The following is a 27,880-nucleotide window of genomic DNA, read 5'->3' as shown; positions in this document are numbered from 1 at the left end:
TCTGCTCCAGCACTTAGAACAGTGCCTGGCACATAATAAGCACTTAATAAGTACCATAAAAAAAGCAAGTAAACAGAAAAAAACAAACTTTGCTGGGGTGGATCTGAATGATCTCCTTTCTCCTCCTTTCCCAAGCTATTAGACAGAAACCCTTGCACCCCAGTGAGTAAGGTATTTAGAAATATTACAGTTCACACCTCCAAGCCCCCCAAAAGCAATCCCTGACTGAGGACTGGAGCTTGAAATAGAAATCTTGAAAGAAATGATGTTGCTTTTGCAGTATGCCGGACCCCTTACGTAGCCTTCACAAAATCATAAGAAGAAATATATAAAAAGTAGTTAGCATTCATTCTTGGGCTGATCAGAAACATTTTTTCTAAATAAAAAATTGAAGACATGATGTTTTTGAAGTGGTCAGTATTTCCAGGGTTACTACTCTTGGAAAGTGGGTAGCATTTTGTGTGTATGTGCGTGGGTGCGCATGCTTGCCTATTTTCACCTACATGGGTGGTTCTCTTTGGTGACTCTTCTCATGCTGTCCATATCACAAGAGTTGTGAACTTCACAGGCCTGATTATCTGGAAAGGGCTACTCAAACCCCTAACGTGTTACCAGATGGTGTTATCTGAATCACAGTATTTTGGGTCAACTACTTGGTTTAGGACTTTTCGATCTGTCACCTTTAGGAAAACACTCTATTTGCCCCTCTGATGGTTATGGATTGCAGTGAACCATTTATATTCTCTTGCTCTTTCAACAGCCAGTGCACATAAACTGAGATTTTTCAATTATACAAAAAGATTTCCCTGGTGGTTGATGTATCTGTGAACTCATTGTGGGCAGGGAATGTGTCAGCTGTTGGGTAGGGACCGTCTCTATATGTTGCCAACTTGTACTTCCCAAGCGCTTAGTACAGTGCTCTGCACACAGTAAGCGCTCAAATACGATTGAATGAATGAACAAATATTGTACTCTCCCAAGCGCTTAATACAGTGCTTTGCACACAGTAGGTGCTCAAATACAATTGAATGAATGAATGGCGCTTATTTTTTTTGAAGAAATTGTTTTTGATATGTAAAGAAGTGGATGCGAAGGAGTTGCTGAACTTTTCAAATTCGGCAAATAAAGCTGCACAAGGTGAACAAGCAGCATAGGCTAGTGGTTAGAGCACGGATCTGGGAGTCAGACGACTTGGGCTCTCATCCCGGCTCTTTCACTTGTCTGCTGGGTGACCTTGGGCAAGTCACTGCACTTCTCTGGGCCTCAGTTACCTCATCTGTAAAACGGGGATTGACTGAATCCCATGTGGGACATGAACCGAGTCCAACCTGATTAGCTTGTAGCTATCTTAGTGCTTAGTACAATGCCTGGCACATAGTAAGCGCCTAACAAATAGCCTTAAAAAAAGGTATTGATGAGTATGCTCATTGTGGGCAGGGAATGTGTCTACTGTTATATTGTACTCTCCCAAGCACTTAGTACAGTGTTTTGCACACAGTAAGCACTTAATAAATATGAATGAATGTAAAGATATCTTTTTTTCTAAAAGTTGGGACATTTTGGACTAACTACCACCTTTTCTTCTTCAAATGAAAATAGTTAATTCTACTGCTCTAGCCACAGTAGTGAGGCCTAATGGATAGAGTGGGAGTCAGAAGGACCTGGGTTCTAATTCTGATTCTGCCACTTTTCTGCCGTGACCTTGGGCAAGTCACTTAACTTCCCTGTGCCTCAGTTACCTGTCTCTTAGCACTTTCAATCTCACTTCTCTAGTAACATACTATAGAAATGATCCCTGAAAGTATTGTCTTTCAGGTGAAAAGCAGCGTGGCTTAGTGGGAAGAGCACGGGCTTGGGAGTCAGAGGTTGTGGGTTCTAATCCCAGGTCTGCCACTTATGAGCTGTGTGATTTAACTTCTCTGTCACTTAACTTCTCTGTGCCTCAGTTACCTCATCTGTAAAACGGGGGTAAAGACTGAGCGCCCTACCTGGGACAACCTGATAACCTTGTATCTCCCCTACTGCTTGGCACATAGTAAGCGCTTAACAAATACCATTATTATTATTATTATTATTATTACCTCATCTGTAGAATGGGGATTGACTGTGAACCCTATGTGGGACATGGACTACATCCTACCTTCTATCTACCTCAGCGCTTAGAACAGTGCCTGGCATATAAGGAGCGCTTAGGAAATACCATAAAACAAAACAAGCAGTACCCTACTGGTCTTTGTCTCTGTGTTTTGGGTTTTTCTGTGGTATTTGTTAAGCACTAACTATGTTCCAGGCACTATACTAAGCTCTGGGTTAGATACAAGTTAATCAGGTTGAACACAGTCCATGTCTTATATGGGGGAGGGGGAAGGTCACAGTCTTAATCCCCTTACAGATGAGGTAACTGAGGCACAGAGAAGTGACTTGCCCAAGGACACACAGCAGACATTTGGTGAAGCTGGGATTAGAACTCTTGTTGAATGACTCCCAGGCCCATGCTCTATCCACTAGACCACTCTGCTTCTCTGTGTTGTCTCAGTGTCTTCTGTCAGTTTGTCAGTTCCCTTCTCCCTCTTTTATTAGATTGTGAGCCCCCCACCCCCTCCACCAGGAGACAGGGACTGTGTGTCTAACTTTTGCTTGTGTATTATTTCCCAGTGCTTAATACAGTGCTCTGCACCCAGTAAGTGCTTAATCAATACTATTACTGCAAATACTTATATTTGTCCATTCAAGTGCAAACATCTCGCTGTATATTCTTGAATATGTCCTAAATAATCGGAACTCTTGGTCAGGTAGGTCTTCCTAGAAGCAAAAGATATCTTGGATTGCCTTATATAATGTTTCTGTATCTCTCTAGGAGTTGTATATTATTATTTTAATTTCTTTTTCTGTTTGCCTGTGGTGAGTGAGCATATCATCCTCCCTTTCCCCATCTGATTAGTTCCATCTTCCCTCTACTGTTTTCCAAGGAGGGGAGCTGTATGTTATAAGGTGGTTTTACTCCTCTGCCCTCTGGAGAGTCTCCTTTGGTCACCTACATGCCTCATTCACTCATTAGTCCTCTTTCCATGCTGGCAGGTGAGAGTCTAGACAGTTGAATGCATCATTTGATTGTTGGCATTGCTTCATGGAACTAAGATTTGTATTTTTCTCTTTTTTTTCCAGCCGATTTATTTTGCACATTCCTAGTGAGGAGAGAGACAATGCTATCCGACTGTGTTTTCAGATTGAACTTGCCCATTGGTTTTACTTGGATTTCTACTTGCAGAACACACCAAGACTACCTCAGTGTGGGATAAGAGACTTTGCTAAAGCTGATATCCTTTTTATTAATGTAATGGAGTTTTTGGATGCTTGTTGGTAAAATACTTAAAAATTTATCCCTGAGAGCTACTATCCACAGTGCAGAAATCAATCTAAAAGGGTCTTTGAAGCCTAGAATGGTTGTTCACGATTAAATCCCCCCAGCCCCCCCCCAGTTCTTAAAGTCAGTTTGTGTTAGGTCTCTGGAAAGTAATCTTTGTATTCAATTACCTCTTGACGTATTGAACAAAACCTTTCAATCAATCAATCAGTGGTATTTATTGAGTGCTTATGGTGTGCAGAACACTGTACTAAGCGCTTGGGAGAGTACAATATCCTGAAGACTTTATCAGAATTCCATCTTAAATATAGAACAACTTTTTTGTCGTGGTACTGGTCAAAAAGATAAACAGGCTTAAGAAATACAATATTTGAGCCTAATGGAGCAGAGGATTTCCATTTGATTACTAGTGCTAGTTCTTTGGGTAGCTTATATGCTGTTTATCAGAGATTTTAGTAAATTGGCGATTAGAATTCAGGAAAACGAATGTGGCATATGAAGCCCCAATCAAATACCCTCCTCTCCCCCCCTTCCTTGTCCCATGCTGTCACCATTTTTAGGCCTCCTGGGTGTGAGGGAGACTATAGCCCCAAGTAAGAACCACAGCTGTTATGGTTCTATATGTAGAAGTCGTCCTTATGCACCTGCCAGGACAATGTTTGAATGACACTTGCATGCCTCTCCTCCCCAGCTCCAGAAGAGAGGTCAAGTCCATCATGGCTTAGTAAAGAGAATGGGGCTGAGGGTCAGGAGATCTAGTCCAAGCTATGTCACTGACCTGCTGTATGTCCTTGTACAAGTCTCTTAACAGTTCTGTGCCTGTGGCCTTATCTGTAAAATGGAGATGACATACTTGCTTTTCCTACCTCTTAGGTTTATGAGATTGGTCTAAGGCAACTTGATTGTCCTATGTTTATCACAGTGCTTTAGCAAATACCGTTATCGGCTTTGTGGGAAAAATTGCCAACTTTTCATTTTGTGCACTTGGGGTGAGGTGTTAAGGGGGAAAGAGGAGAAAAGATGGGGGCGAAGAGAAGGCTATGTGGATGAAGTTGATGGCTTTGCCCCCACTGTACCAAGTCATTGTTCCTGTCACCTGTATAAAGTCTGGAACTGTGTTTGGGGTGGCTCTGAATTCCAGATTTTCAGCCTGAGCAGAGTTTGAGCTTGGTGTTTTTTCTTCTGTGTTCCCTGCCCATCCCCCTGCCATTCCCAGTCAGTATTGGTGCACACTGTTAGTAATATTTTTGCCAAGAATAAAGGGTTCTAATCCCAACTTCACCATTTGTTTACTGTGTGACCTTGGGCAAGCCACTTCACTTCTCTGGGCCTCAGTTATCTCATCTGTAAAATGGGGATTAAGACTGTGAGCCCCATGTGGAACGTGGACTGGGTCCAACCTTATATCTACCCCAACGTTAAGTGCAGTGCATGGCACAAAGTAAGTGCTTAGCAAATACCATAAAAAAGTCAGCATTCTCAATTTTCACTTTTTAATTGTTCATTTTCATGGGCTATTTTATTGGTCATTTTAAACATGACTCTTTAAATTTCAGACTTGCCTTCATCAACTTGAACAGTTTTTCATCTTTTTGGTCAGGCTCAGTGGTCAGATTCATTCGAACAGTTTTGACCTGTCTGGTTTTGACCCAACTCCTGTAAAAGTAGATTTGGATAAAATTAGGGAAAGTTCTTGCAGAGACCTGCTGCGTCCATCTGATTAGGTCACGTGACATTGGGAGAAGAAATTGTGATCATGTTTGTGGCATCTGTCAAGGCATACATACTGTAATGCACTTTTCTGTAATGCTGGAAAATGTGATCCTTGCATTAAAGAGAACTGATTGTATAAGTTCTATGTCAACATACTTTGTTTTTATTGAAATATGCAAATTATAAAACTACAAACAGTAATATAGCAATTGTGGCCTAGATGAAAGAGCACAGGCCTGGGAGTCAGAGGACCTGGGTTCTAATTCCCCTTCTGCCATTTGCCTGCTGTATGACCCTGGGCAGGTCACTTAACTGCTTAGTGCCTCAGTTTCCTCACCTGTAAAATGGGGATTGCATATGTGCTTTAACCTCTCCTTAGACTGAGCCCGATATGGGCCTGGCACTGTGGCTGAGTGATTGTTGTGCTTAGTACAGCGTTAGGCACATAGTAAGTGCTTAATAAGTACTATTATTATTGAAATGTTCCTTTTTTTTAAGTGTTCTTTTGGTTGATTTAATGTGCCTTTAGAGAAAAAATTAACTTATGCTTTTTAAAAATAAATCACTCAGTGTTGCTAACCTTTACTTTCATCTACAGGAGAAAAGTTTACTGTAGCATTCACTTTTGAACCATGTTAAGTGCACTCTTGACCTCTCATTCCATTGATCTCTAGTGGATGTGACTGAATAAAAGGAAGATACAGTACTAATTTAAGTATTGTGCTCTTTAACTCTCATGCTTTTTTCCTTGTTATCAACATCCTCCTTAGAGATGCCAAGAATCACAGGCCTATAAACCCAGAACTTAAAATAGTTGGGCTATGACTTAAATTAGGATGCCAGCAAGGAAGATTTTAATTGACAAAAAATGTGATTCACAGTATTAGTAGTCCCCTCCACCCCCAATACAGGCAGTCCTTGACTTAGAATGAAGATGAGTGGCACTTAACGTTGGCTAGGGAAGGTTGACGCAGCTACCCTGGCATCTCTGTGACTCAGTATGAATACACAAATTTAGTTATGTCAGTCTATAACTGAACACACAATCCTGGATAGGTTTATAAAAATAGGATCTCCAGCCTTGGTTCTGGACACGATCCCCCACTGGTGACATCGTTCCTATAAGAATATTGGTTCAGCGTAAAACACTTGGCTTGATATGCTGGTTTCAGGAACTAATTATTTTGAATTAGAAGGCTGCCTCTACTGTTAAATGTAGGAAGGGTAAATGAGGCTGACTGAAATATTTCTTTCTTTTTTTGAACCTATCCGAAAGGGTATCCTAAACCATTTTTATTACTCTAGGCAACTTAGTGATCCATGGTAATGGGTCAGAGGTATGAGAGCTCCACAGAGGCTGGGCTTGACCCGGTTGTCTTGTTTTATGCTGTTGAGTTGTTTCCGCCCACAGCGACACCACGGACACATCTCTCCCAGAACGCCCCGCCCTCCATCTGCAGTCGTTCTGGTAGTGGATCCAGAGAGTTTTCTTGGTTAAAAACAAACATGGCAGTGGTTTACCATTGCCGCCTTCTGTGTGGTAAGCTTGAGTTGCCGCCCTTGACTCTCTCCCATGCCACTGCTGCCCAGCATGGGTGAGTTTTGACTTGTAGCAGATTGCTTTCCACTCGCTAGCCACTGCCCAAGCTAGGAATAGAATAGGTAGGCCTCTGCTTGACTTTCCCTCCCATAGTGGAGACTGGTAGACTACTGGAAACTCCAGGTGCGACCCTGAGCGGGGTTGACCAGCTAAAGGAGACATAAAAGCCAAACCTGGTTGGGTTCAGCTTGGGTTCAGAATCTCTCTCGGCGTGGGCAGAACAATGGCTGTAGGCCTGACTTCAGGAAATTGATACCACCTATGTAGGGTGGTATCATGTTTGCATGCTTATCTCCTGCAACTTACAATTCCCAGTAACCCCCATATGTGGCAGCAGCCTGCTGAAATGAGGCCAGACCCTAGCTTAGGCTCATTTACATTTTGACTCATAGTAGAACCAGTGGGAAATATCCCAGTCCAAGTCTCCTCTCAAGCTGGGGATTTTTGGCCTGTGCAGCGTTTTAATAAGTGGAATGTAGACAAGCTAATTCCATTCATTCAGTTCTATTTATCGAGCGCTTACTGTGGGCGGAGCACCATACTAAGCGCTTGGGAGAGTACAATACAGCAATAAACATTGACATTCCCTGCCTACAACGAACTTAGAGTCTAGAGGGCATGTAATCCCTAAGCCTCACGTTACCTGATTGGTTTGAACATTTTCCCCCTCAGGCTTTTTGTTGTACCATATTTAATACATTCAAACTGTATTCCTTGGAAGTTTTTAACCACCTTTTCCACCAGCCCAGCCCTTCTTTGGAGATGCCTATGTGCAGTCAACCCCAAGGGGGAGGAGGAAGAGAATCAAAAGACCTGGATATTCCATCCCTCAATTCTGTTGATTGTATAGGTTGGGTTACCTAGTTACTTTGAACTAGTTTCGTCTGGTTAATTTCAAACATCTTGCTCTCTTAGGGTTTTCAGTCCGTAAACTGGAGTTGTGCTGCCCAGCCTCGTTGGGCTCCTGGATTTAGCAGAACATCTCGAGCTAGAGAGCTGTGGGATGCTTTTGTGCAACTTTTTGCCCCAGATGCACCCTTCGAGGGGTCTAGCTCTGACTCTAGTGGACTGCTTTGCCCAGTTGTGACCAGCGAGGAACTGTGGTGATTTCAAGCCCTGCCTGCTCCAGCAACTTCATGTGGGAAAAGCCTATAATAAAATGACTGCTTCGTGGACTAAGAAATGACATGGATCATTCTGTTTGGGTTTTTTGGGGGGGACGCCGAGAAGTATCAGAAATGTTTTAAAAATGTATTTCCTTGACCTTTTATACTCTTCAGTCATTGTCCTTTTCTGCTGCCTCAAGGTGAAGATGTGCAAAGGGTTTTGGATGAATGGAAAGAGTATAAAATGGGAGTTCCAACATACGGGGCAATAATTCTTGATGAATCACTTGAAAATGTAAGTGAAATAAAATGTCTCCTAAATTAAGATATAAAAAAGATGAAATTTTTACCTCTGAAGTTCAGGAATGTTTAAATGTTTGTAGATTCTTTCATGCATTCAGTCATATTTATTGAGCACTTACTGTGTGCAGAGCAGTGTACTAAGTACTTGGGAAGAGTACAGTACAACAATAAGCAGATGCATTTCCTGCCCACAATGAGCTGCTCTAGTTTGAGCTTGATGAATGATAGCACTCCACCTTCCCGGGTGGCAAAGGAGAGTGGAGATGAAAGAGGCCCATTTTAGATATTCATTTTCTGGGTCATTTCATTAGGTGCCAAAGTGGTTCTGGTTTAATCTAATATGTCCCCTCCCCACCCCCACCCCCCCGCCCTACCTCCTTCCCCTCCCCACAGCACCTGTATATATGTTTGTACAGATTTATTACTCTATTTTACTTGTACATATTTACTATTCTATTTATTTTGTTAATGATGTGCATCTAGCTTTACTTCTCTTTATTCTGATGACTTGACACCTGTCCACATGTTTTGTTTTGTTGTCTGCCTCCCCCTTCTAGACTGTGAGCCCGTTATTGAGTAGGGACCGTATCTATATGTTGCCAACGTGTACTTCCCAAGCGCTTAGTACAGTGCTCTGCACACAGTAAGCGCTCAATAAATAATGAATGAATGAATATGTCGGGAATGAACAGCACACTCTAACTGCTGATCTCACTAAATGGAGAGGGCTTTAAAAAAAGCCCAGGCGTAGACTTTTCTATTATATTAGAGGTTGCCGGTGAAGCTCTTGGTCTTTCCTTCATTTTGTGCCTTCAGCTCTGGACAGAATCCGTCTCAGTGGCTGCCGGGGATCAGAATTTACGGTCGGAATGGTGTGTTCTGACCTTGTTCACAATTAGCCCAGTCCCATGACCCTATAGCCCGAATTGGCTCCCGAATCCAGTTTTTACTGTTTGTAGTAAAAATAGTTGCTTAGAAAGCAGCTCGCTAAACATTGCCCCACCTGGCAGATATCTAATTTTTAAATCAAAATTTCAAAGTGAATGTTGGGTTTTACTCTGAGGTATATTGGTTTCTTTAGGTTCTCCTGGTTCAGGGCTACCTAGCAAAGTCTGGCTGGGGGTTTCCAAAAGGAAAAGTAAATAAAGAAGAGGCTCCACATGACTGTGCTGCTAGAGAGGTGAGTTATTTTTGGAGTTACTTAAAATGTTTTGGTTGGCTACTGTGACCTGAATTTTTTCCATTTTGATCAGAGCAGTTTCTCTTCCGTAGCTCTCCATCCCTCCTACCTCTGCCCTTTCACTTCATGCCATTTTTGTCTTACTTTCTCCCAGCCTCTGCTTCCCTTTATCCAATTAACCTCTCCTTTTTCCCTTCAGAGGTTGATTTACACTAGGGCAAATCACATTGCAGTTAAGGTAAGTCACTTAGTCCCCGACAATGCAATAAATTACTTTAGCACGGTTTGGCAATAGTCTGGTGTGTTCTGTTTGTTTTTATGGCACTTGTTCAGCGCTCACTATGTGCCAAACACCGTTCTAAGTGCTGGGATAGGTACAGTTAATGAGGTTGGATACAGTCCCTGTCCCACGTTGGGGCTTACAGTCTTAAGTAGGAGGGAGAACAGAAATTGAGCTCCCATTTTACAGTTGAGGAAACTGAGGCACAGAGAAGTGAAGTGACTTGCCCAAGATCACACAGCAAGCAATCAGCAGAGCGGGGGTTAGAACCCAGGTCCTCTGACTGCCAAGCCCTTGCTCTTTCCAGTAGGTCATGCTACCTCATTTGGAAAATGAAAAACTCACTTGGGCCACAGATGCAAAGCCAAACAAGTGACTTTGGGTAGTGGTTGGGGGGAGGAGGCAGAGTGGCAGGGAGAGCTAGGATTGAATTACTAGTCCTGGGTAGTTCTGACTTGGTAGTGCTGTCTGTCTAGCACGTAATTGAATATTGCCTGATAAATAGGAACTCAAGTTCAGGCTGCCTGGTTAATCCCCAAACTCTCATGCCATCTGTAGGCATTGCCCTGCAATGAGGGCTATGTAATTACACTAGGGAGACCATGGAATGGTCTATTCGTGGTCATAGCTTACACCCCGAAATTGGCCAAGGGCATCAGTTTGTATGCAACTTCCCAAGATGATCTCTTATGGAGAGTCTGACACTGAAGCACGCTTCAGAGATGGCCTGAAGAAAATGGTGCCGAGATATTCAGAAACCCAATCTCCAGAGTTACTCCATTGGACTGTACTTTTCCAAGCACTTAGTACAGCGCTCTACGCCCAGTAAGTGCTCCATAATCGACTGATCGATACTAACTTTCAGGAACTTGCGGCCCGAGACGGATCATCTTAGGACAAGATTTGCTCTTCTGGAAATTGGCCATTGAGGCGCTTTTTTATTTCTTTATTTTTTACGGTACTTGTTGTATTGCTACAATGAAGGAGAAACATGCTAGCTGAAAGCTGGTTTCTAGCACTTTGGGATAAACAATGCTGACTCTCTTGCTCATGGTCTGCAGTCGGCTATGCACCTTCCACCTTGGTGTCCTTGCCCATCTCAAAGCACACCGGTGATGACAGGATTCAGGCTCACCCATGGTATGATAGTGTGATTATACAGTGCTCTGCACATAGTAATAATAATAATAATAGCATTTATTAAGCACTTACTATGTGCAAAGCACTGTTCTAAGTGCTGGAATAGTAAGCACTCAGTAACTAGCATTGACTTGCCGATGGTAGCAGTGAAAACTGTTTATAATGACAAATTAACCAATCTTAAATTGCTGGTACACAGAGTCCAGTTCTCCCTGTGCCTAAGTTTAGGCAGAGTGGTGTACTGTCTTTTTATCTAGTCTTTGCATCAAATATAATATCCAGCTTCCTTTTTTGTCATGGGTCAACAGATTTTGTTTTTTAAAGGGTCAGCTGTCCTCCCTTTGGGTTAAATATTTTTCTGAGAAATTACTTGTTGATCGTCATGCTTCTTTTTGGTATTTTAAGATGGCCTTAGCAAATCTATTTGCCTGTTTCATTTTCTCCTACTTCTTAATATGTGACAGAACAATTTCAATTCCTGGTTTTTGTGTGTTCCCTACACCTGGAGAAGCCCCTTTCTTAATAATAATAATAATAATGGTATTAAGTGCTTACTATGTGCAAAACACTGTTCTAGGCGCTGGAGAGGTTACAAGGTGATCAGGTTGTCCCACTGGGGGCTCACAGTCTTAATCCCCATTTTACAGATGAGGTAACCGAGGCACATAGAAGTTAAGTGACTTGCCCAAAGTCACACAGCTGACAATTGGCAGAGTCAGGATTTGAACCCATGACCTCTTACTCCAAAGCCCGTTCTCTTTCCACTTAGCCACACTGCTTCTCTTTTATCCTTCAAATAAGTTGGTCAGCAGCGATCTTGAGAGATTATTTGATCTGCCCCTCCACATTCATCCAGGACTTCATTTAAATACTCCATCCTATTTTGAGAAGGAGATTTCATAACCTTTCTTGGTATCCATAAATAGTCCTGCTTACTCCGTTGCCCATGTGGTGGCTACACGTGTGCTCTGGTTTCTCTCTTCCACCCTCTCGCTCCTCCCTCCCAGTGAGATGTTGGAAGAGGACTCTGGGAGTTACACTCCACGTAGAGGATCAAATGTGGAAGCTCTTCAGAGCAGACTGTGACTCTGCAGTCGATCGTTGCCCTTTTCTTTTAATTCCTTTTTTTTTTTTTTTTTGAAAATTCACAGAGCCTTTGAATGCAGACCTCTTTCCAGTGTTTTGTCATAGACTGGAAAAATTAGAATCAGTTTTGTTTGAATCCTCTTCTAAGATTGCTTAACATACCCTCCCAAAGCACATTCCCCACAAAGTGCCTTGTGACAAGGCTGTTTCTGCTGGCTCCCTTTGACCTAATTCTGAAGGCGAGGCAGGCAGTGGGACTCTGCCAGTTTCTTCATGTCTGTCTTTGATTACAAACACGTTCAGTAAGTGAGCACTCAAGGCCTTTGTCAACTCCGTAAACATTTCTTGTAGAGATGAGAGTAATTTTGATCTTTAATCCTTAGTATTGTGTGATTGTGGTGCAGTGGTATATATGCTCAACAACCATTTCCTTTTAGTATCTGCCTTTTTCTTCCATTTTAAGTCATATCAGTGCACATACTACTATTAGTAATGGTATTTAAGTGCTTACTATGTGCCAAGCACTGTACTAAGTGCTGGAACAGATGCAAGATAAGCAGGTTGGACACAGTGCTGACCATATGAGCCATTTTCCAGATGAGAAGCTGATTCTAAGACTGTAAACTCCCTAAGGGCAGGAATCATGTCTACCATGAGAAGCAGTGTGGTTTAGTAGAAAGAGCACGGGCTTGGGAGTCAGAGGTCATGGATTCTAATTCCGCCTCTGCCACTTGTCTGTGCCTGTTACCTCATCTGTAAAATGGGTATGAAGCCTGTAAGCCCCACGTGGGATACTCTGATTACCTTGTATCTACCTTAGTGCTTAGAACAGTGCTTGGCACATAGTAAGTGCTTAACAAATGCCATCATCATCATTATTATTATTGCACTCTTCTTAGCACTTAGTACAATACTCTGCATGCAGTAAGCGCTCAAGAAATATAATTGAACTGAGGCACGGAGGAGTTAAGTGACTGTCCTGAGGTCACACAGCAGGCAGGTGGCAGACCTGGCATTAGACCCCCAGGTCCATGCTCTTTGCACTAGGCCGTGTGGTCAGAATCAGGTTAGAAGGTATTCTCTGAGACAGCCTTGTCTGGAGACACAGAAGTGATAATATGCCTTAGAAGAATGTGTTGCTGTTTCAGTCAGAGTTGATCTTAAACTAGAGTACTTAGTACTGCCTGGTCTATAACAAAACATTTGTGTGTATCTAAGTAAATGAGTGCTTACCTAGGTTACAGAGCTGTTTTTTGGGAGGGTTGGGGAAGGGGAGGAGCAGTCAGAGGATGAGGATTAGTGGGGGTGGGTAGAATAATTTATAGCTAGTGCTCCATTTCTTCTTTGATCTTGGGTTGGGGTATGTTAGTGAGTGTCCATGCTGCTGGGGAACTTCTAGGAACAAAGGAGGAGATGTAGGAAATGAAGACCTCTGTCAGTAGCCACTCTTCATGGTTACCTTACTATTTAGCTTTTATTCCCCCCTCACTGTCCCCTCTGTTCCTTTGTTCTTGGGGAAGGCAGAGACCCTCGGTAATCTGAAGGGCTCTTCCAGTTCATCCCATTTGGCGTCACTACGGAAGGATAGCTGCTCTCAAATTAAGATAATGAAACAGTGGTTGAGCCTATTTAAAATTTGGGGCTAAAAGGTATATTCTAGCCACCAGAAATGATCAAAAACCTTTTCCGCACATTAAATTAATCTGGAGGTTTGGAAGGTCTTAAGCAGTATTAAGACTCTCGGTTCTTTCATCACACGTGTTTTCTCTATGCTTCTCAGATAGGATGTTGTTAGGGGAGTTGGGGAAAATTTTTCTGACTGAATCTATTTGGGTAGAACATGTTGCAGTATTGGAAGAAATGGTTGTGTACATGCATTCAGTATTAGTCAAGACGTGCACGATTAGCATGTTTTCCTTAGCATGGGGTTTATCACCTGGTAGTAACCGTAGCCAGTATCCCTATCCTCCCTGCCTCACAAGCCCATAACCATGGCATTGTCCTCGACTCATCTCTCTCATTGAACTCACATTTTCAGTTAGTCGTTTAATCTTGTTCTGCCTCCTAGCATCCCTAAAATCCACCCTTTCCTCTCCGTCCAAACTGCTACCACCCTGATCCAAGCACATATCGTAGCCCCCATGACTATTGCGTCAGCCTCTTGGTTGATCTCCCTTCTTCCTGTCACTCCCCACTCCAGTCCATTCTGCACTCTGCTGCCTGGATCGTTTTTCTTGAAAAAAAAAGAAACCCACAAAAAAAAAAACACAAAAACCCCACCCAAAACAACACAATAAAAAACAAACATTCAGTCCACATCTCCCCATTCCTCAGCGACCTCCAGAGGCTGCCCATCCACCTCTGCATCAAAGAAACTCCTTACTTAGAAGGGCTCGGGCGGCTCGCACCCCTCCTGCCTTGTGTTGCTGATTTCCTACCACAGCCCAGCCCTCACACTTGGCTCCTCTGCTGCCATCTTAGTCACTGGGCCCCAATCTCGTCTGCCTCACCGCTGACTCCTTTCCCTCACCCTCCCTCTTGCCTGGAACTCCTCTCTCTTCCCCCCATGTACACCAGACCACCATCTCCCCACCTTTGAAGCCTAATAAGGGTCACATCTCCTCTGGGAGGCCTTCCCGATTCCCTCTCCCTTCTGCATCATCTATGCACTTGGATCTGCTTCAGATCTCTCCCCTCTACTTACTGTTACTATTCTTCCCCTATAGTCCAACTCACCCAGTCTGCTCCAATTTGCTGTACACCCCACCTTTGAAACCCTGCTAAAATCACATCTCCAGGAATCCTTCCCTGGCTAATCTCTCATCTCTCCACTCTGTTTCCTTCCCTACTGCGTCACCTATGCACTTGAGCTCTTACCCCTTAAATGTTTAGCTACTCACCCCACCAGCGCTTCCCCCAACATTTAAGTGCATATCATGTAATTTATTTTAGGGCCTGCCTCTCCTGTCACATTGTGAATTTCTTGAGTGCAAGGATCATGTCTACGAACCCTGTTGTACTCTCCCAAGTGCTAGGTACAGTACTCTATACAGAGTTAGCATTCAAATACTGGTATTTGATTAATGTATATACAGAAGTGCTATAGGGTGGTGTTGAGTCTATACGTTGGTGCAGAAGTGATAGTTGGGGTGGGAAGCGGTATTCAGTTGTATTTATTGAGCACTTACTGTGTGCAGCACTGTACTAAGCACTTGGAAAGTACAATTCGGCAACAGATAGAGACAGTCCCTACCCAACATGTAGCCTGTGAGGGGTAGAAAGATTAATCGGGATGTTCTTGGAAGAGATGATTTTGGAAGGGCTGTGATGGTGGGAAGAGCAGTAGTCAGGCAGCGATCAGGCCAAACGTGAGTCAGACAAGTTTGGGTCCCAGAACTTGTTCCTTTACCTGAGTGCTGAGAGTTTCACCCCGGTGTCACAATAATAATGACACTGTGGTATTTGTTAAGCACTTACTATGTGCCAGGTACTGTTCTAAGTGCTGGGGGTGGGGGTGGGGGATACAAGCACATCAGGTTGGACACAGTCCCTGTTCCACCGTGGCCTCACCATCTTAATCCCCATTTTACAGATGAGTAACTGAGGCAGAGAGAAATGAAGTGACTTGCCCAAGGAAACACAGCAGACAAGTGGCGGAGCCGGGATTAGAACCCAAGACCTTCTGACTCCTAGGCCCATGCTCTATCCACTAGGACATGCTACTGGCTTTCTGCTGCCCAGGATCGTCTGAGCTCCCTTGTGCCCTTTATGCAAAGCATTCTGTGTGTATTGGCAGTGCCCTAGCTGCTCAACTTGCTGGGTTGAGGGAGCCAACCTGATCTGAACCTTCCTTTCCCTGGCTCAGCCTGGTGTTGAACTCTAGTTGGGAGAGGTCACAGGGAGGGATAGTGTCGGGGAGCGGTAGTCCATGCTTACGTGGTGAAACAATCTGTTTGGGCAGTTTCCCTGGCCTTTAGTGTAAAAAAAAAAAAAAAAAAAAAGAAGGATTATTGCATTTGGGAGAAGGATGAGGAAGCTGGGAAGGAATTCTACCTCAGGAGAAAAAAGAAAAAAACTAATAATAATTGTGGTATTTGTTAAGTGTTTACTGTGTGTCAGGCACTGTCCTAAGTGCTGGGGTAGAGTTGGATAAGGTCTCTGTCTCACATAGGGCTCACAGTCTTGATCCCCATTTTACAGTTGAGGGAACTGAGGCACAGAGAAGTGAAGTGACATGCCCAAGGTCACACAACAGACAAGTGGCTTCAATTTAAAAAGAGCTTCCTGTTCTAATAGAATGGCTTTCTTCCAAGCCTTCATTTAGTCTACATCTGATCCTCATTTTGCAGGTGAGGGAAACTGCCCGAAAAGTGAGATTTGTCCTGAGCATATGAAGAAGTCTCCTCAAAGCTGCCCTTTCAAAAACCAATCCTTCTGACTCCCTTTCCTGTACTTAAGTGTCATATCATTATCTGAAAAGATTAGGAACTAAGGACTAAATATTGTCCCTTCTTAATGATACAGGGAAAAGTAGTGGTATGGTTATGCTAGAAAAGGAGTGCGCTCAGTAGCCACGTGGTGGTGCTATCGTGTTACTTTTAAAAGCTAAGTAGAAGGCCCAGCGGTCTGCCAGGAAAAAAAAAAACAAAAAACTATCACCACCCAAATAAAAATATCCTTGACCATTCCATTGGAAGAATTGGCCATTTTCCATGGCACCTTTATTGCAGTTCTTCTCTTCTTGACTTTCAGAAGATATCCCTCTAGTGTTTACCAACCTCTGATCTACAAACAATAATTGTGCTCTGGTTACAATTCAGAACTGTAGTTCGTGGACCTTTCTTCCTCCTCCTTTCCCTTTTGGAGAGCCTTGAAGCTGCTTGGTAGCAGTGGTTTTTTGGTTGGTTTTGGTGAGGCTGTAGGACACATCAAGGCTCTCCAAAAGCCAGCTTCTTGCTACCCACCTACCCTCTTCTGCCACTGATCTGCAGGTCAAGGTTTTCACTCTTCCTAAGCAATCCACATGATTGGCCCTCACCCTCAAATGTCCCATCTCAGCCATTTTTATTCAGTTGCATTTATTGAGCGCTTATTGTGTGCAGAGCACTGTCCTCTCCTAATAATAATAATGTTGGTATTTGTTAAGCACTTACTATGTGCCAAGCACTGTTCTAAGCAGTGGGGTAGATATAAGGTAATCAGATTATCCCATGTGGGGCTCACAGTCTTTATCCCCATTTTTCAGATGAGGGAACTGAGGCCCAGAGAAGTTAAGTGACTTGCCCAAGGTCACACAGCTGACAAGTGGCAGAGCCGACATTAGAACCCATGACCTCTGGCTCCCCAGCCCGGGCTCTTTCCAATGAGCCACGCTGCTTCTCTTACACCCTCCCTCCACGTCTTTTTGCCGTACACTTTCCAGGGGGTTATTGTGGTTGTTGGTCAAAAGCCGTATTTTTAGCAGCGTGAACTATAAAAGACAAGACCTGTATGGCAGGCTACCAGAAGAATTGCTAGAGGAAGTAGAGTAGTATTTCCTGACTGGAGGGTCGCGGAATGGTGGTAATCCCTGGGTTTAGGTTAAGAACAAGGGCCAGATTAGGGTTTAGGCATTTAGTTCTATATCTGATGTGAATCTATTGTACAACTACTGTTGCTGATGAAACCTTTAGTGAAATCTTAGTGATTCCCCCCCGCTAGTTTAAATTTATTCCTCTTTTCCAACCACTCCTTTGTTCCTTTCCTAATGATGATACTTAAAAATTTACTAAATCTGAAGCACTTTGTTAAATGTTGGGACAAATAGGATAGAATAGATGGCCTCTCTCCTTAGCTTGCAGTCTGAGGTATCAGGGTATTTGTTTCAGCGCTTACTATGTGTCCAGCACTGTTCTAAGCCCTAGGGAGGGAGACCAGGAATCTTTTCCCATATGACAGATGAGAAAACAAGCACAGAGAGCATAAGCTACTTGCCCATGGTCACCCAGCAGACCAGTGGCAGAAGCGAGCTGAGAACCTGGGGCTCTTGACTTCCAGTCCCATGTGTTAGACCACGCAGCCCAGTATTCTATATTTAATTCTGCCATGTGTATTTTGAATATGCATTTTGGCTGCAGTGCAATTAGGAAAGTTCTCCCGACAGAGTGAGCTTTTTTGGGCTCGGTCTGCCAAGTCTTTGAAGAAACTGCTTGTGTGCATGCGTGCAGTGTCGGAAAGGGCGAGTACAACGCTCTGAGCTTTTCGGAACAGAAGGCTGTACAAGAATGCAACCCCTTGCGTTACAGGAGAACCGGGATTTCGCATACCTTGTGGCTTAGTGGCAAGAGCGCGGGCTTGGGAGCCAGAGGTCGTGGGTTCTAATCCTAGCTCTGCCACTTTGGGCAAGTCACTTCAATTCTCTGTGCTTCAGTTGCCTCATCTGTAAAATGGGGTTGAAGACTGTGAGCCCTGTGTGGGATAACTGATAATCCTGTATTTACCCCAGTGCTTAGAACAGTGCTTGGCACACAGTAAGCGCTTAACAAATATCATCATCATCATCAACTGGCCAAAGAAGCCTGAATCTGCCCAGATGTTTTGAGCTTCCTAGGATCCAATCTGTTTGCTAGTTGTTTTCACCTACTCTAACTCCATGGCCTGCTCCTCTTTGCTTTGTATAAAGCTTACGTCATGATGTCTTTGACACCTCTTCCTTTTCTTCATTTTTATGCTTGGATTGTATACTTACAGACTTTGCTCATGTGTCACCCTATTGTTCAATTAATCAATGGCATTTATTAAGCACTTAGTGTGTGCAGAGCCCTGTACTAAACACTTGGGAGAGTACAGTATATCAGAGTTGGTAGACATGTTCCCTGCCCACAACAAGCTTACAATCCATTCATTCAGTTTAATTTGAGTGCTTACTGTGTGAGGTGCACTGTACTAAGCACTTGGGAGAGTACAATGCAACAATAACCAGACACATTCCCTGCCCACAACAAGCTTACAGTCTAGAGATAGCTTAGACAACAGTCTAGAGGGGGTTACATTGTTCTTTGGGTTACTGCCCTCTTGGTTTTTTGGGGAAATATTTTGCACCAATATTCTGATCTGTGTATGTCTTTTTTCATGTGCCGCATTCTGACTTTATTAAAACTGATCCATGCAACTTGCCTACTCCTGCACTGTCAACTCTGTTGGTCTTGTTAATTTCCCTGCCAACATAGATAGTAAATGCTTGAGTTTCATACTTTTCTGTCATATCTCCATGCATTTATGTGAATGGATCCTTCCAGACAATATATGTTGCCTAGCCATTTGAATTCCAGAAATTAATTCCCAGCCCAAGCCCCTGAAGTTACTGCATATACATTTCATTCCTCATGCATCTTTTGCAATTTCAAAATAGTCATCAGCAGTGGGGAAGTGGCAGTTGCTCCAATGGCTACTGACTCCCTCTTCCCAGTTAAGTTCTTTGAAATGGCTGTAAATAACTTTGGCCGTTTTTTTTTTTTTAAATGGTATTTGTTTAGTGCTTACTATATGCCAGGCCCTGTACTAAGCGCTGGGTAAATGCAAGCTGATCAGGTTGGACCCAATCCATGTCCCACATGAGGCTCAAAGTCTTAACTCGCATTTTACAGATGAGGTAACGGAGGCACAGAGAAGTGAAGCGACTTGCCCAGGGCCACACAGCAGACAGGTGGCAGAATGGGGATTAGAACCCAGGTCCTTGTGTCTCCCAGACTCTATCCATGCTGTTTCTCTGCTTCCCAGCAAATGGTTATCCCCTCTTCCATCACTTCAGAGGTTCATCTAGCTTTAGCTGTTGAACCCTGTAATTTGATAGGCAGTTGTTATTAATGTCTTTCAGGAGGCGTGAATACACACCCTTGCCTGCTTACCTACTGGCAGGGAAGACTGAAAGTGTGGGTGGGGCTGTGCCAGCCACTAGAGCTATAATGAATTCTTTGTACAGGCTCTCATCTTGGAAGTTTCAGGGCTGATGCCCGTCTGTCGTGTTCGTGCTCTCTCTCTCCCCCTCCCTCTCCCTCTCTCTCTTCTCTATCTCACACACACACACGTCACATTTATTCCAGTTTAATTGAATGCATTGAAAAATGTCAAATTCTGTTGAGTTGGCAACTTTCTTGTATCTGAATATAAAGCAAACTGGGCTTTGCTATTTTCTGTATGCTTCTGTAAGCTAGGAAAGAAAGTAGACATAGATTATAGGTGAGTATCCTGAATGAACCGCTGGTGTGCAGTTTAAGGTCACTTTCAAAATGGTTTAATAGCAGCGGTGTAGCATAGTAGAAAGAGAATGGGTCTGGGAGTTGGAAGACCCGGGTTCTAATCCTGCTCTGCCACATGTTTGCTGTGTGACTTTGGGCAAGTTACTTAATTCAGAGAAGCAGCGTGGCCTAGTGGATAGAGCACAGGGCTGGGAGTCAGAAGGATCTGGGTTCCAATCCCAGCTCTGTCACTTGTCTGCTATGTGACCTTGGGCAAGTCACCTAACTTCTCTGTGCCTCAGTTCCCTCATCTGTAAAATACAGATTAAGACTGTGAACCTTGTGTGGGGCAGGACTATGTCCAGCCTGATTATCTTGTATCTACCCCAGCACTTAGAACCGTACCTGTCACATAGTAAGCACTTAACAAATACTACAATTATTCTGTGCCTCAGTTCCCTCATCTGTAAAATGGTGATTTAATTCTGCTCCCTTCTACTTAGACTATGAGCTCCATGTCATCGACCTCATCATCTCCTACCGCTGCACTGTTCACCCTCACCAACTCTGAAATCCCTCTCTCTGATCATAATCTTCTCACCTGCCTCCTCACTCACACTCCTTTCCCCTGTAAATCCATATTACTCCCTCACAGAGATCTCCGCTCTCTTGACCCCATCCATCTATCTGAGCACTTCACACCCCACCTCCCTCTCCTCTCTACCCAATCTTGATGACAGATTACTGCTCTCAACTCTACCCTTTCTACTCAGCTGGACTCACTTGCTCCCCTTTCCCTTCGCCGCTCTTGTACCACTAACCCACAGCCCTGGATCACTGCCACTGTCCGCCTCCTTCGCTCTTATGCTCGAGCTGCCGAAAGCTGCTGGCGAAAGTCCAAACACCATGCCAACCTCATTCGCTTCAAGTTTATCCTTTCCTGCCTTAACTCAGCCCTCTCCTCTGCCAGACAAAACTATTTCTCCTCCCTTATTGACACCCATGCCCATCATCCCCGTCAGCTCTTCCGTACATTCAACTCCCTTCTCATGCCCCCGGTTCCTCCCCCTCCTCCTTCTCTCACCCCCAATGATCTGGCCTCCTACTTCATTAATAAAATTAAATCCATCAGGTCTGACCTCCCCAAAGTCACTCCCCCCCCTTCTCCAACACCCTGGCTCTCAACACTCTCCGCTACTCTCCCATCCTTCCCAGCAGTATCCTCAGAGGAGCTCTCCTCCCTCCTCTCAAGTGCCACTCCGGCCACCTGTGCTTCTGACCCCATTCCCTCTCATCTCATGAAATCTCTCGCTCCGTCCCTTCTCCCCTCCTTAGCTTCCATCTTCAACCGCTCACTCTCCACTGGTTCCTTCCCCTCTGCCTTCAAACATGCCCATGTCTCTCCCATCCTAAAAAAACCCTCTCTTGACCCCACCTAACCTTATAGTTATCACCTCATCTCCCTCCTACCATTCCTTTCCAAACTCCTTGAACGAGTTATCTACACACGCTGCCTCGAATTCCTCAACACCAACTCTCTCCTCGACCCCCTCCAGTCTGGCTTCCATCCCTTACATTCCATGGAAACTGCCCTCTCTAAGGTCACCAATGACCTCCTGCTTGCCAAATCCAACGGCTCATACTCTATCCTAATCCTCCTTGACCTCTCAGCTTCCTTCGACACTGAAGACCACCCCCTTCTCCTCAACATACTATCCAACCTTGGCTTCACTGACTCTGTCCTCTCCTGGTTCTCCTCTTATCTCTCCGGTCGTTCATTCTCAGTCTCTTTTGCAGGCTCCTCCTCCCCCTCCAATCCCCTTACTGTAGGGGTTCCTCAAGGTTCAGTTCTTGGTCCCCTTCTGTTTTCGATCTACACTCACTCCCTTGGTGACCTCATTCGCTCCCACAGCTTCAACTATCATCTCTACGCTGATGACACCCAAATCTACATCTCTGCCCCTGCTCTCTCCCCCTCCCTCCAGGCTCGCATCTCCTCCTGCCTTCAGAACATCTCCATCTGGATGTCTGCCCGCCACCTAAAACTCAACATGTCCAAGTCTGAACTCCTTGTCTTCCCTCCCAAACCCTGCCCTCTCCCTGACTTTCCCATCACTGTTGACGGCACTACCATCCTTCCCGTCTCACAAGCCCGCAACCTTGGTGTCATCCTCGACTCCGCTCTCTCATTCACTCCTCACATCCAAGCCGTCACCAAAACCTTCCGGTCTCAGCTCGGCAACATTGCCAAGATCTGCCCCTTCCTCTCCATCCAAACCACTACCCTGCTCGTTCAAGCTCTCATCCTATCCCGTCTGGACTACTGTATCAGCCTCCTCTCCGATCTCCCATCCTCTTGTCTCTCCCCACTTCAATCCATACTTCACACTGCTGCCCGGATTCTCTTTGTCCAGAAACACTCTGGGCATGTTACGCCCCTCCTCAAAAATCTCCAGTGGCTACCAATCAACCTACACATCAGCCAGAAACTCCTCACCCTCGACTTCAAGGCTCTCCATCACCTCGCTCCCTCCTACCTCACCTCCCTTCTCTCCTACAGCCCAGCCCGCACCCTCAGCTCCTCTGCCGCTGATCTCCCCACTGTGCCTCGTTGTCGCCTGTCCCGCCGTCGACCCCCGGCCCACGTCATCCTCCTGGCCTGGAATGCCCTCCCTCCCACATCTGCCAAGCCAGCTCTCTTCCTCCCTTCAAGGCCCTACTGAGAGCTCACCTCCTCCAGGAGGCCTTCCCAGACTGAGCACCCTCCTTCCTCTCCCCCTCCTCCCCCTCTCCATCCCCCCATCTTACCTCCTTCCCTTCCCCACAGCACCTGTATATATGTATATATGTTTGTATGTATTTATTACTCTTATTTATTTATTTTACTTGTACATATCTATTCTATTTATTTTGTTAATATGTTTTGTTTTGTTCTCTGTCTCCCCCTTCTAGACTGTGAGCCCACTGTTGGGTAGGGACCGTCTCTATGTGTTGCCAACTTGTACTTCCCAAGCACTTAGTACAGTGCTCTGCACACAGTAAGTGCTCAATAAATATGATTGATTGATGTGGGACAGGGATGTGTCCAACCTGATTAACTTGTATCTACCCCAGTGCTTAGAACAGGATTTGGCATAAAGTGCTTACAAATGCCATAATTATTATTAATTATTATAATATAGCTCTAGTGGAAACTTTTTATATTTGTGAGAGGAGAATTTGGGGATGGTATTCCAAAGAACATATAGTAGTTAAAGTATTCAGTGCTTACTAGAGGTCAAGCACTATACTAGTGCTGGGGTATTCAATCACCTTGCTCCCTCTTACCATATCTAGCTTCTTTCCTAATACAACCCAGCACACTTTGCTTCTTTGTCAACCTATTCGCTGTATCTGGATCTCATCTATCGCACCACTGACCCCTCGCCCATGTTCTACTTCTGTCCTGGAACACTTTCCCTCTTCATATCCCACAGACGATCACTCTCCCCACCTTCAAACCCTTATTAAAAGCATATCTCCAAGAAGGCTTCACTGACTTAGCCCTCATTTCATCTTCTCCCATTCCCTTCTGTGTCCCCCTTGCTCTTGGATTTACACCTTATATTCCCCCCTTCCTCAGCCCCAGAGCAGATACTCATATTAATGACTTTCTCCCTCTCTAGCTCATTGTGGGCAGGGAACATGTCTACGAACTCTGTTATATTGTACTCTCCCAAGCCCTTAGTACAGTGCTCTGCACACACTAAGTGCTCAAGAAATACTATTGATCCAATCAGACTCAGAAGCTGCCCCAGATGGGGTTTGCAATCTAATAAGTAGAGAGAGCAGGTATAGTCTCTTCATTTCACAGATAAGGAAACAGAGAGAGAGCATAAGTGACTTGTCCAAGGTCACACAGCAGATCAGGGGCAGAGCTGGGATTAGAATTCCTAGGTCTCTGTTGTTTCCACCAGGTTGAGCTGTTGTTTTTTCAAAAGTATTTCCTTTTCTTTTGCATGCAGTGGAGTGTGGAGTGTCCTTTCTTGTGTAAATTGAACTGTTGTGTTAGTGCCTTGAATCGAGATACCCCTTGTTTTGAGATTTTCTCATCAAGTGTTATTCTGCTGGGCATTTTCCACATTTCCCATTATAAATGACACATTCACGTTCTTCCTAAATTACTCCTAGGACGAGTTCTGGGTTTCTTCTTGGCTGAATGTGACTTACTCTGATTTTAGATGAGAAGAGGCCATTGTAGATTTTTTTTTTCCCCTCTCCATTGTTGTTGCTCTTTGTTGTCCTTTTACAAACTTGTCAGTAATAATATGAAGCATTCTAGCTTACTCTCTTTCAACTCTTACAGCAATCAAAGTCTTTTTGACTGAGGTGATTGACCTCTTTCGAACTACATCTTCCTTTAAGAGTCCTTCCGTTTCTTCACCTGTAGCATCGGGTTAAACACTTATACTAGTGTCAACAGGCTATCATGTATAATGTGCCGGACAGAGAGTTGCTTTTCTAAAAGGAATATCACAGCACCACCTCTTTTTTCAAGATTAAGCCAATGCCCTTTGTTCTGTTGTTCTTTGCTTTACCATGGAATAGTCATTGCTAATAAATCACCTACACAATCCTCCCTCATTGATGGCATAGCTGTAAATGGGTCCTCAACGATAATTCTAGACTCTAGATTTATTGTGGGCAGGGAATGTGTCATATTGTTATATCGTACTCTCCCAAGTGTTTAGTGCAGTGCTCTGCACACAGTAAGCACTAAATAATTACGACTGACTGATTGCCAGCCCAGGAAAATTTAGTTTAGTGGAATAATGCAAAGTGAACCAAAGACTTAACTAATTCTAAATAATGAGCATTTTACTCTTCCCCCATTGAACAGCTCTATGAGCAGCTTTGATTCTGGCACCTGGGCATTTCAAATTATGCAATATTTATAGTGGCGGCTTGGTGAATTGACAAATATTTTTTTCCACCTATGTGTGATTGATTACCAGCTTTATTATTGCAGAGTAGCTTGGCTTAGTGGAAAGAGCGTAGGCTTGGGAGTCGGAGGTCGTGGGTTCTAATCCCGGCTCTGCCACTTAGCTGTGTGACCTTGGGCCAGTCACTTTACTTCTCTGTGCCTCAGTTACATCATCTGGAAAATGAGGATGAAGACTGTGAGCCCCACGTGGGACAACCTGTTTACCTTGTATCTACTCCAGAATTTAGAACAGTGCTTGGCACATACCATCATCATTATTATTATTAAGTTACTGAACTACTTTGTCCCTTCTTGTCCTTTCATTCTCTCTCCTGCCTCTGCTTTTCCTGCCTCCACCTCTTCCTCATATTGTTCCCTCAGCCTGGAACTCCCTCCCCAAGTCAGTAACAACACAGCTTTCCCCAAATTCATAGCCCTCCAAGAAGCCTTCCTGGTTAACCTCCAATGCCTCAAGGTGTATTAACCCATCAGCTACTTCTAGCACCTTTGCATTTATTTACTCGCAGCATTAGCACTTGCCTATATGTATATTTAATTGCAAATTCAGTGATTTCTTTTCATTAGTTGTACTTTTTTTTATACAATAATAATAATGGTATTAGCTAAGTGCTTACTATGTGCCAAGCACCGTTCTAAGCACAGGTAGATACAAGATGATCAGATTGTCCCATGTTAGTACAGTGCATTCATTCAGTCGTATTTATTGAGCGCTTACTGTGTGCAGAGCACTGTACTAAGCGCTTACAATGGGTGCTCAATCAATATTGCCACATAATTCAATAATATTGAATATGATACTAAAAATTTATTATAATAGTAATGATGATGGCATTTGTTAAGCGCTTACTATAAGCCAAGCACTGTTCTAAGCACTAGGGGGATACAAAGTAATCAGATTGTCTCACATGGGGCACTCAGTCCCTCATTTGGAAAAATCCCCATTTTCCAGATGAGGGAACTGAGGCACAGAGAAGTTACAAAGTCACAAAGTTGACAAGTGGCAGAGCCTGGATTAGAACCCAAGCCCGTGCTCTTTCCTCTGAGCCACCCTGCTTCTTCGACATCTTATAAAAATTGATAAGCAGCGTGGCTTAGTGGATAGAGCATGAGCCTGGGAGTCAGGCGACCTGGGTTGTAATTCTGGCTCTGCCACTTGTCTGCTGTGTGACCATGGGCAAGTCACTTAGCTTCTCTGGGCCTCGGTTCTTTCAGCTCTGAAATGGGGATTAAATACCCGTTCCCCTTCCATGTTAGACTGTGAGCCCCATGTGGGACAGGGCCTGTTTCCGACCTAATTATCTTGTATCTACTGCGATGCATAAGTGCTTGGCACACAGTAAGGGCATAACAAATATTATCAATAATAAAAATAATCATTTTAATGCAAAGTTGAAGGGCTGTTTGGTATCAGAAGAATGGTAGCTCTGTTCTCTTTGAGGAAGTCCTTCACTGGTGTATTACTCCTAATGTGTTTTATGGAAGGGGCAAATTTCAAGGATAATTTTAAGTGTTAAAGGAATAGGTTGTTAATGTGGTTTTGAAGAGTAGTGTGTATTTGTTCTTGTTCTCTGAGCTTTTAGCAAATGATGTGGGAGAGCCTTTTGCTAAGAAATCCAGTAAAATTTCTGATGGGCCTACAGCACTAATGTGAAAATGACTCTTGGTGCTACCGATACCTCCCCATTTGACAAAGTAGTGATTTCAGGGAGAATGTTGCAGTATTTCAAAGTAACAAAGCTAACCAAGATGCATGTTTATATAAATGCAATATGTCTAGGTAATTGTTTGAAAATAGCCATCATGTCATTTTAGGACAGAGATTGCACTGGACATATGAGTTTCTCCCCCCCACCCCCCAAATTCTTAAGTACGTTTTTTTCTCTGAAGATTTATTCTCCATTGAATACAGAGTAAATTACTATGTGTTTATAGTAAAGATATAACGGCCATCTACAGAGATAGGGTAATAAGTGCTGGTCAAGCACATGGTCAAGCCTTGGTGGAGAAATTTCCAAAATGATTTGGCATCCTGTTTTAGTGCAAAAGCTGGCATGTGGGGGGGTATTGTAAAGGATTCTGTAGTTCTCTTGTTAGGTGTTTAAAATGTGCAAGGACTTTAAGCTTGAAATATATAGTACCAAAAAAAAATACAATCTTGTTTAACAGCCCTTGATTGATCCCAGGACTGGTAATTAGGATTTGAATTCTGATCTCATTGTTCTTATCTTATTGTGAATTGCTGTTTGATATAGGGCATGTAATTTAATTTGCTTATCCTGTAACTTCCAAATCTGAGAAATGGGGAAAATCATGGTTATTGGTGAGTAACTAGCACTAGTGAAGTAAAACAATTCTTTTAGTTTAGTAAGAGATACTTCCATTTAGTGGACCAATCTGATTTTTTTTCAAGTTTTTGGTCACCAAAAAAAAAATCCTAAAGCTCATATATGGAGTACTGGGGAAATAAGCGGCGGATTGTAGGCGGTGAGGAATCCTGAGGTTACCCTTTTTTTTTTTTTTTAAAGAACAAAGCTTAAAGTTTTGCGTGTCTGATTTTCATCTTCAGGTCTTTGAAGAAACAGGTTTTGATATTAAAGACTACATTTGTAAGGATGACTACATTGAACTAAGAATCAACGACCAGCTGGCCCGTTTGTATATCATTCCAGGAGTTCCAAAGGACACAAAATTCAACCCCAAAACCAGAAGAGAAATTCGGGTATGCATCAAGAAAAAAAACAAAAAACAAACAAAAAACCAAAAACATTTGCATGTTACTAGACAATGTCCAAAGTGAATGAAGGGGAGTGAGAGGTGTAAGAGTCATTTACAAACAACTTTTTAAAATCAATCAATCGTATTTATTGAGCACTTACTGTGTGCAGAGCACTGTACTAAGCGCTTGGGA

The 27,880-nt window shown here is 43.7% G+C and overlaps 1 protein-coding gene and 1 pseudogene across 4 annotated transcripts in view; one reads left to right on the top strand and one right to left on the bottom strand.

Moving 5' to 3' along the window:
* Window positions 1-27,880, top strand: part of DCP2 (decapping mRNA 2) — a 61,360-nt gene that overhangs the window by 10,721 nt on the left and 22,759 nt on the right. For all 4 annotated transcript variants that reach the window (XM_038769411.1, XM_038769410.1, XM_038769409.1 and 1 more), the window contains exons 2-5: window positions 3,166-3,317; window positions 7,951-8,078; window positions 9,168-9,266; window positions 27,539-27,691. In XM_038769411.1, coding sequence (XP_038625339.1) covers window positions 3,166-3,317; window positions 7,951-8,078; window positions 9,168-9,266; window positions 27,539-27,691 — 532 coding nt within the window. The remainder of the gene's footprint in view (window positions 1-3,165; window positions 3,318-7,950; window positions 8,079-9,167; window positions 9,267-27,538; window positions 27,692-27,880) is intronic.
* LOC119948250 lies at window positions 1,719-1,811 on the bottom strand (annotated as a pseudogene).

Source organism: Tachyglossus aculeatus, chromosome X4, assembly GCF_015852505.1.
Source record: "Tachyglossus aculeatus isolate mTacAcu1 chromosome X4, mTacAcu1.pri, whole genome shotgun sequence".
NCBI lineage: Eukaryota > Metazoa > Chordata > Mammalia > Monotremata > Tachyglossidae > Tachyglossus > Tachyglossus aculeatus.
Note: the sequence above shows the minus strand (reverse complement) of the source record. Positions and strands in the feature narration are given on the sequence as shown.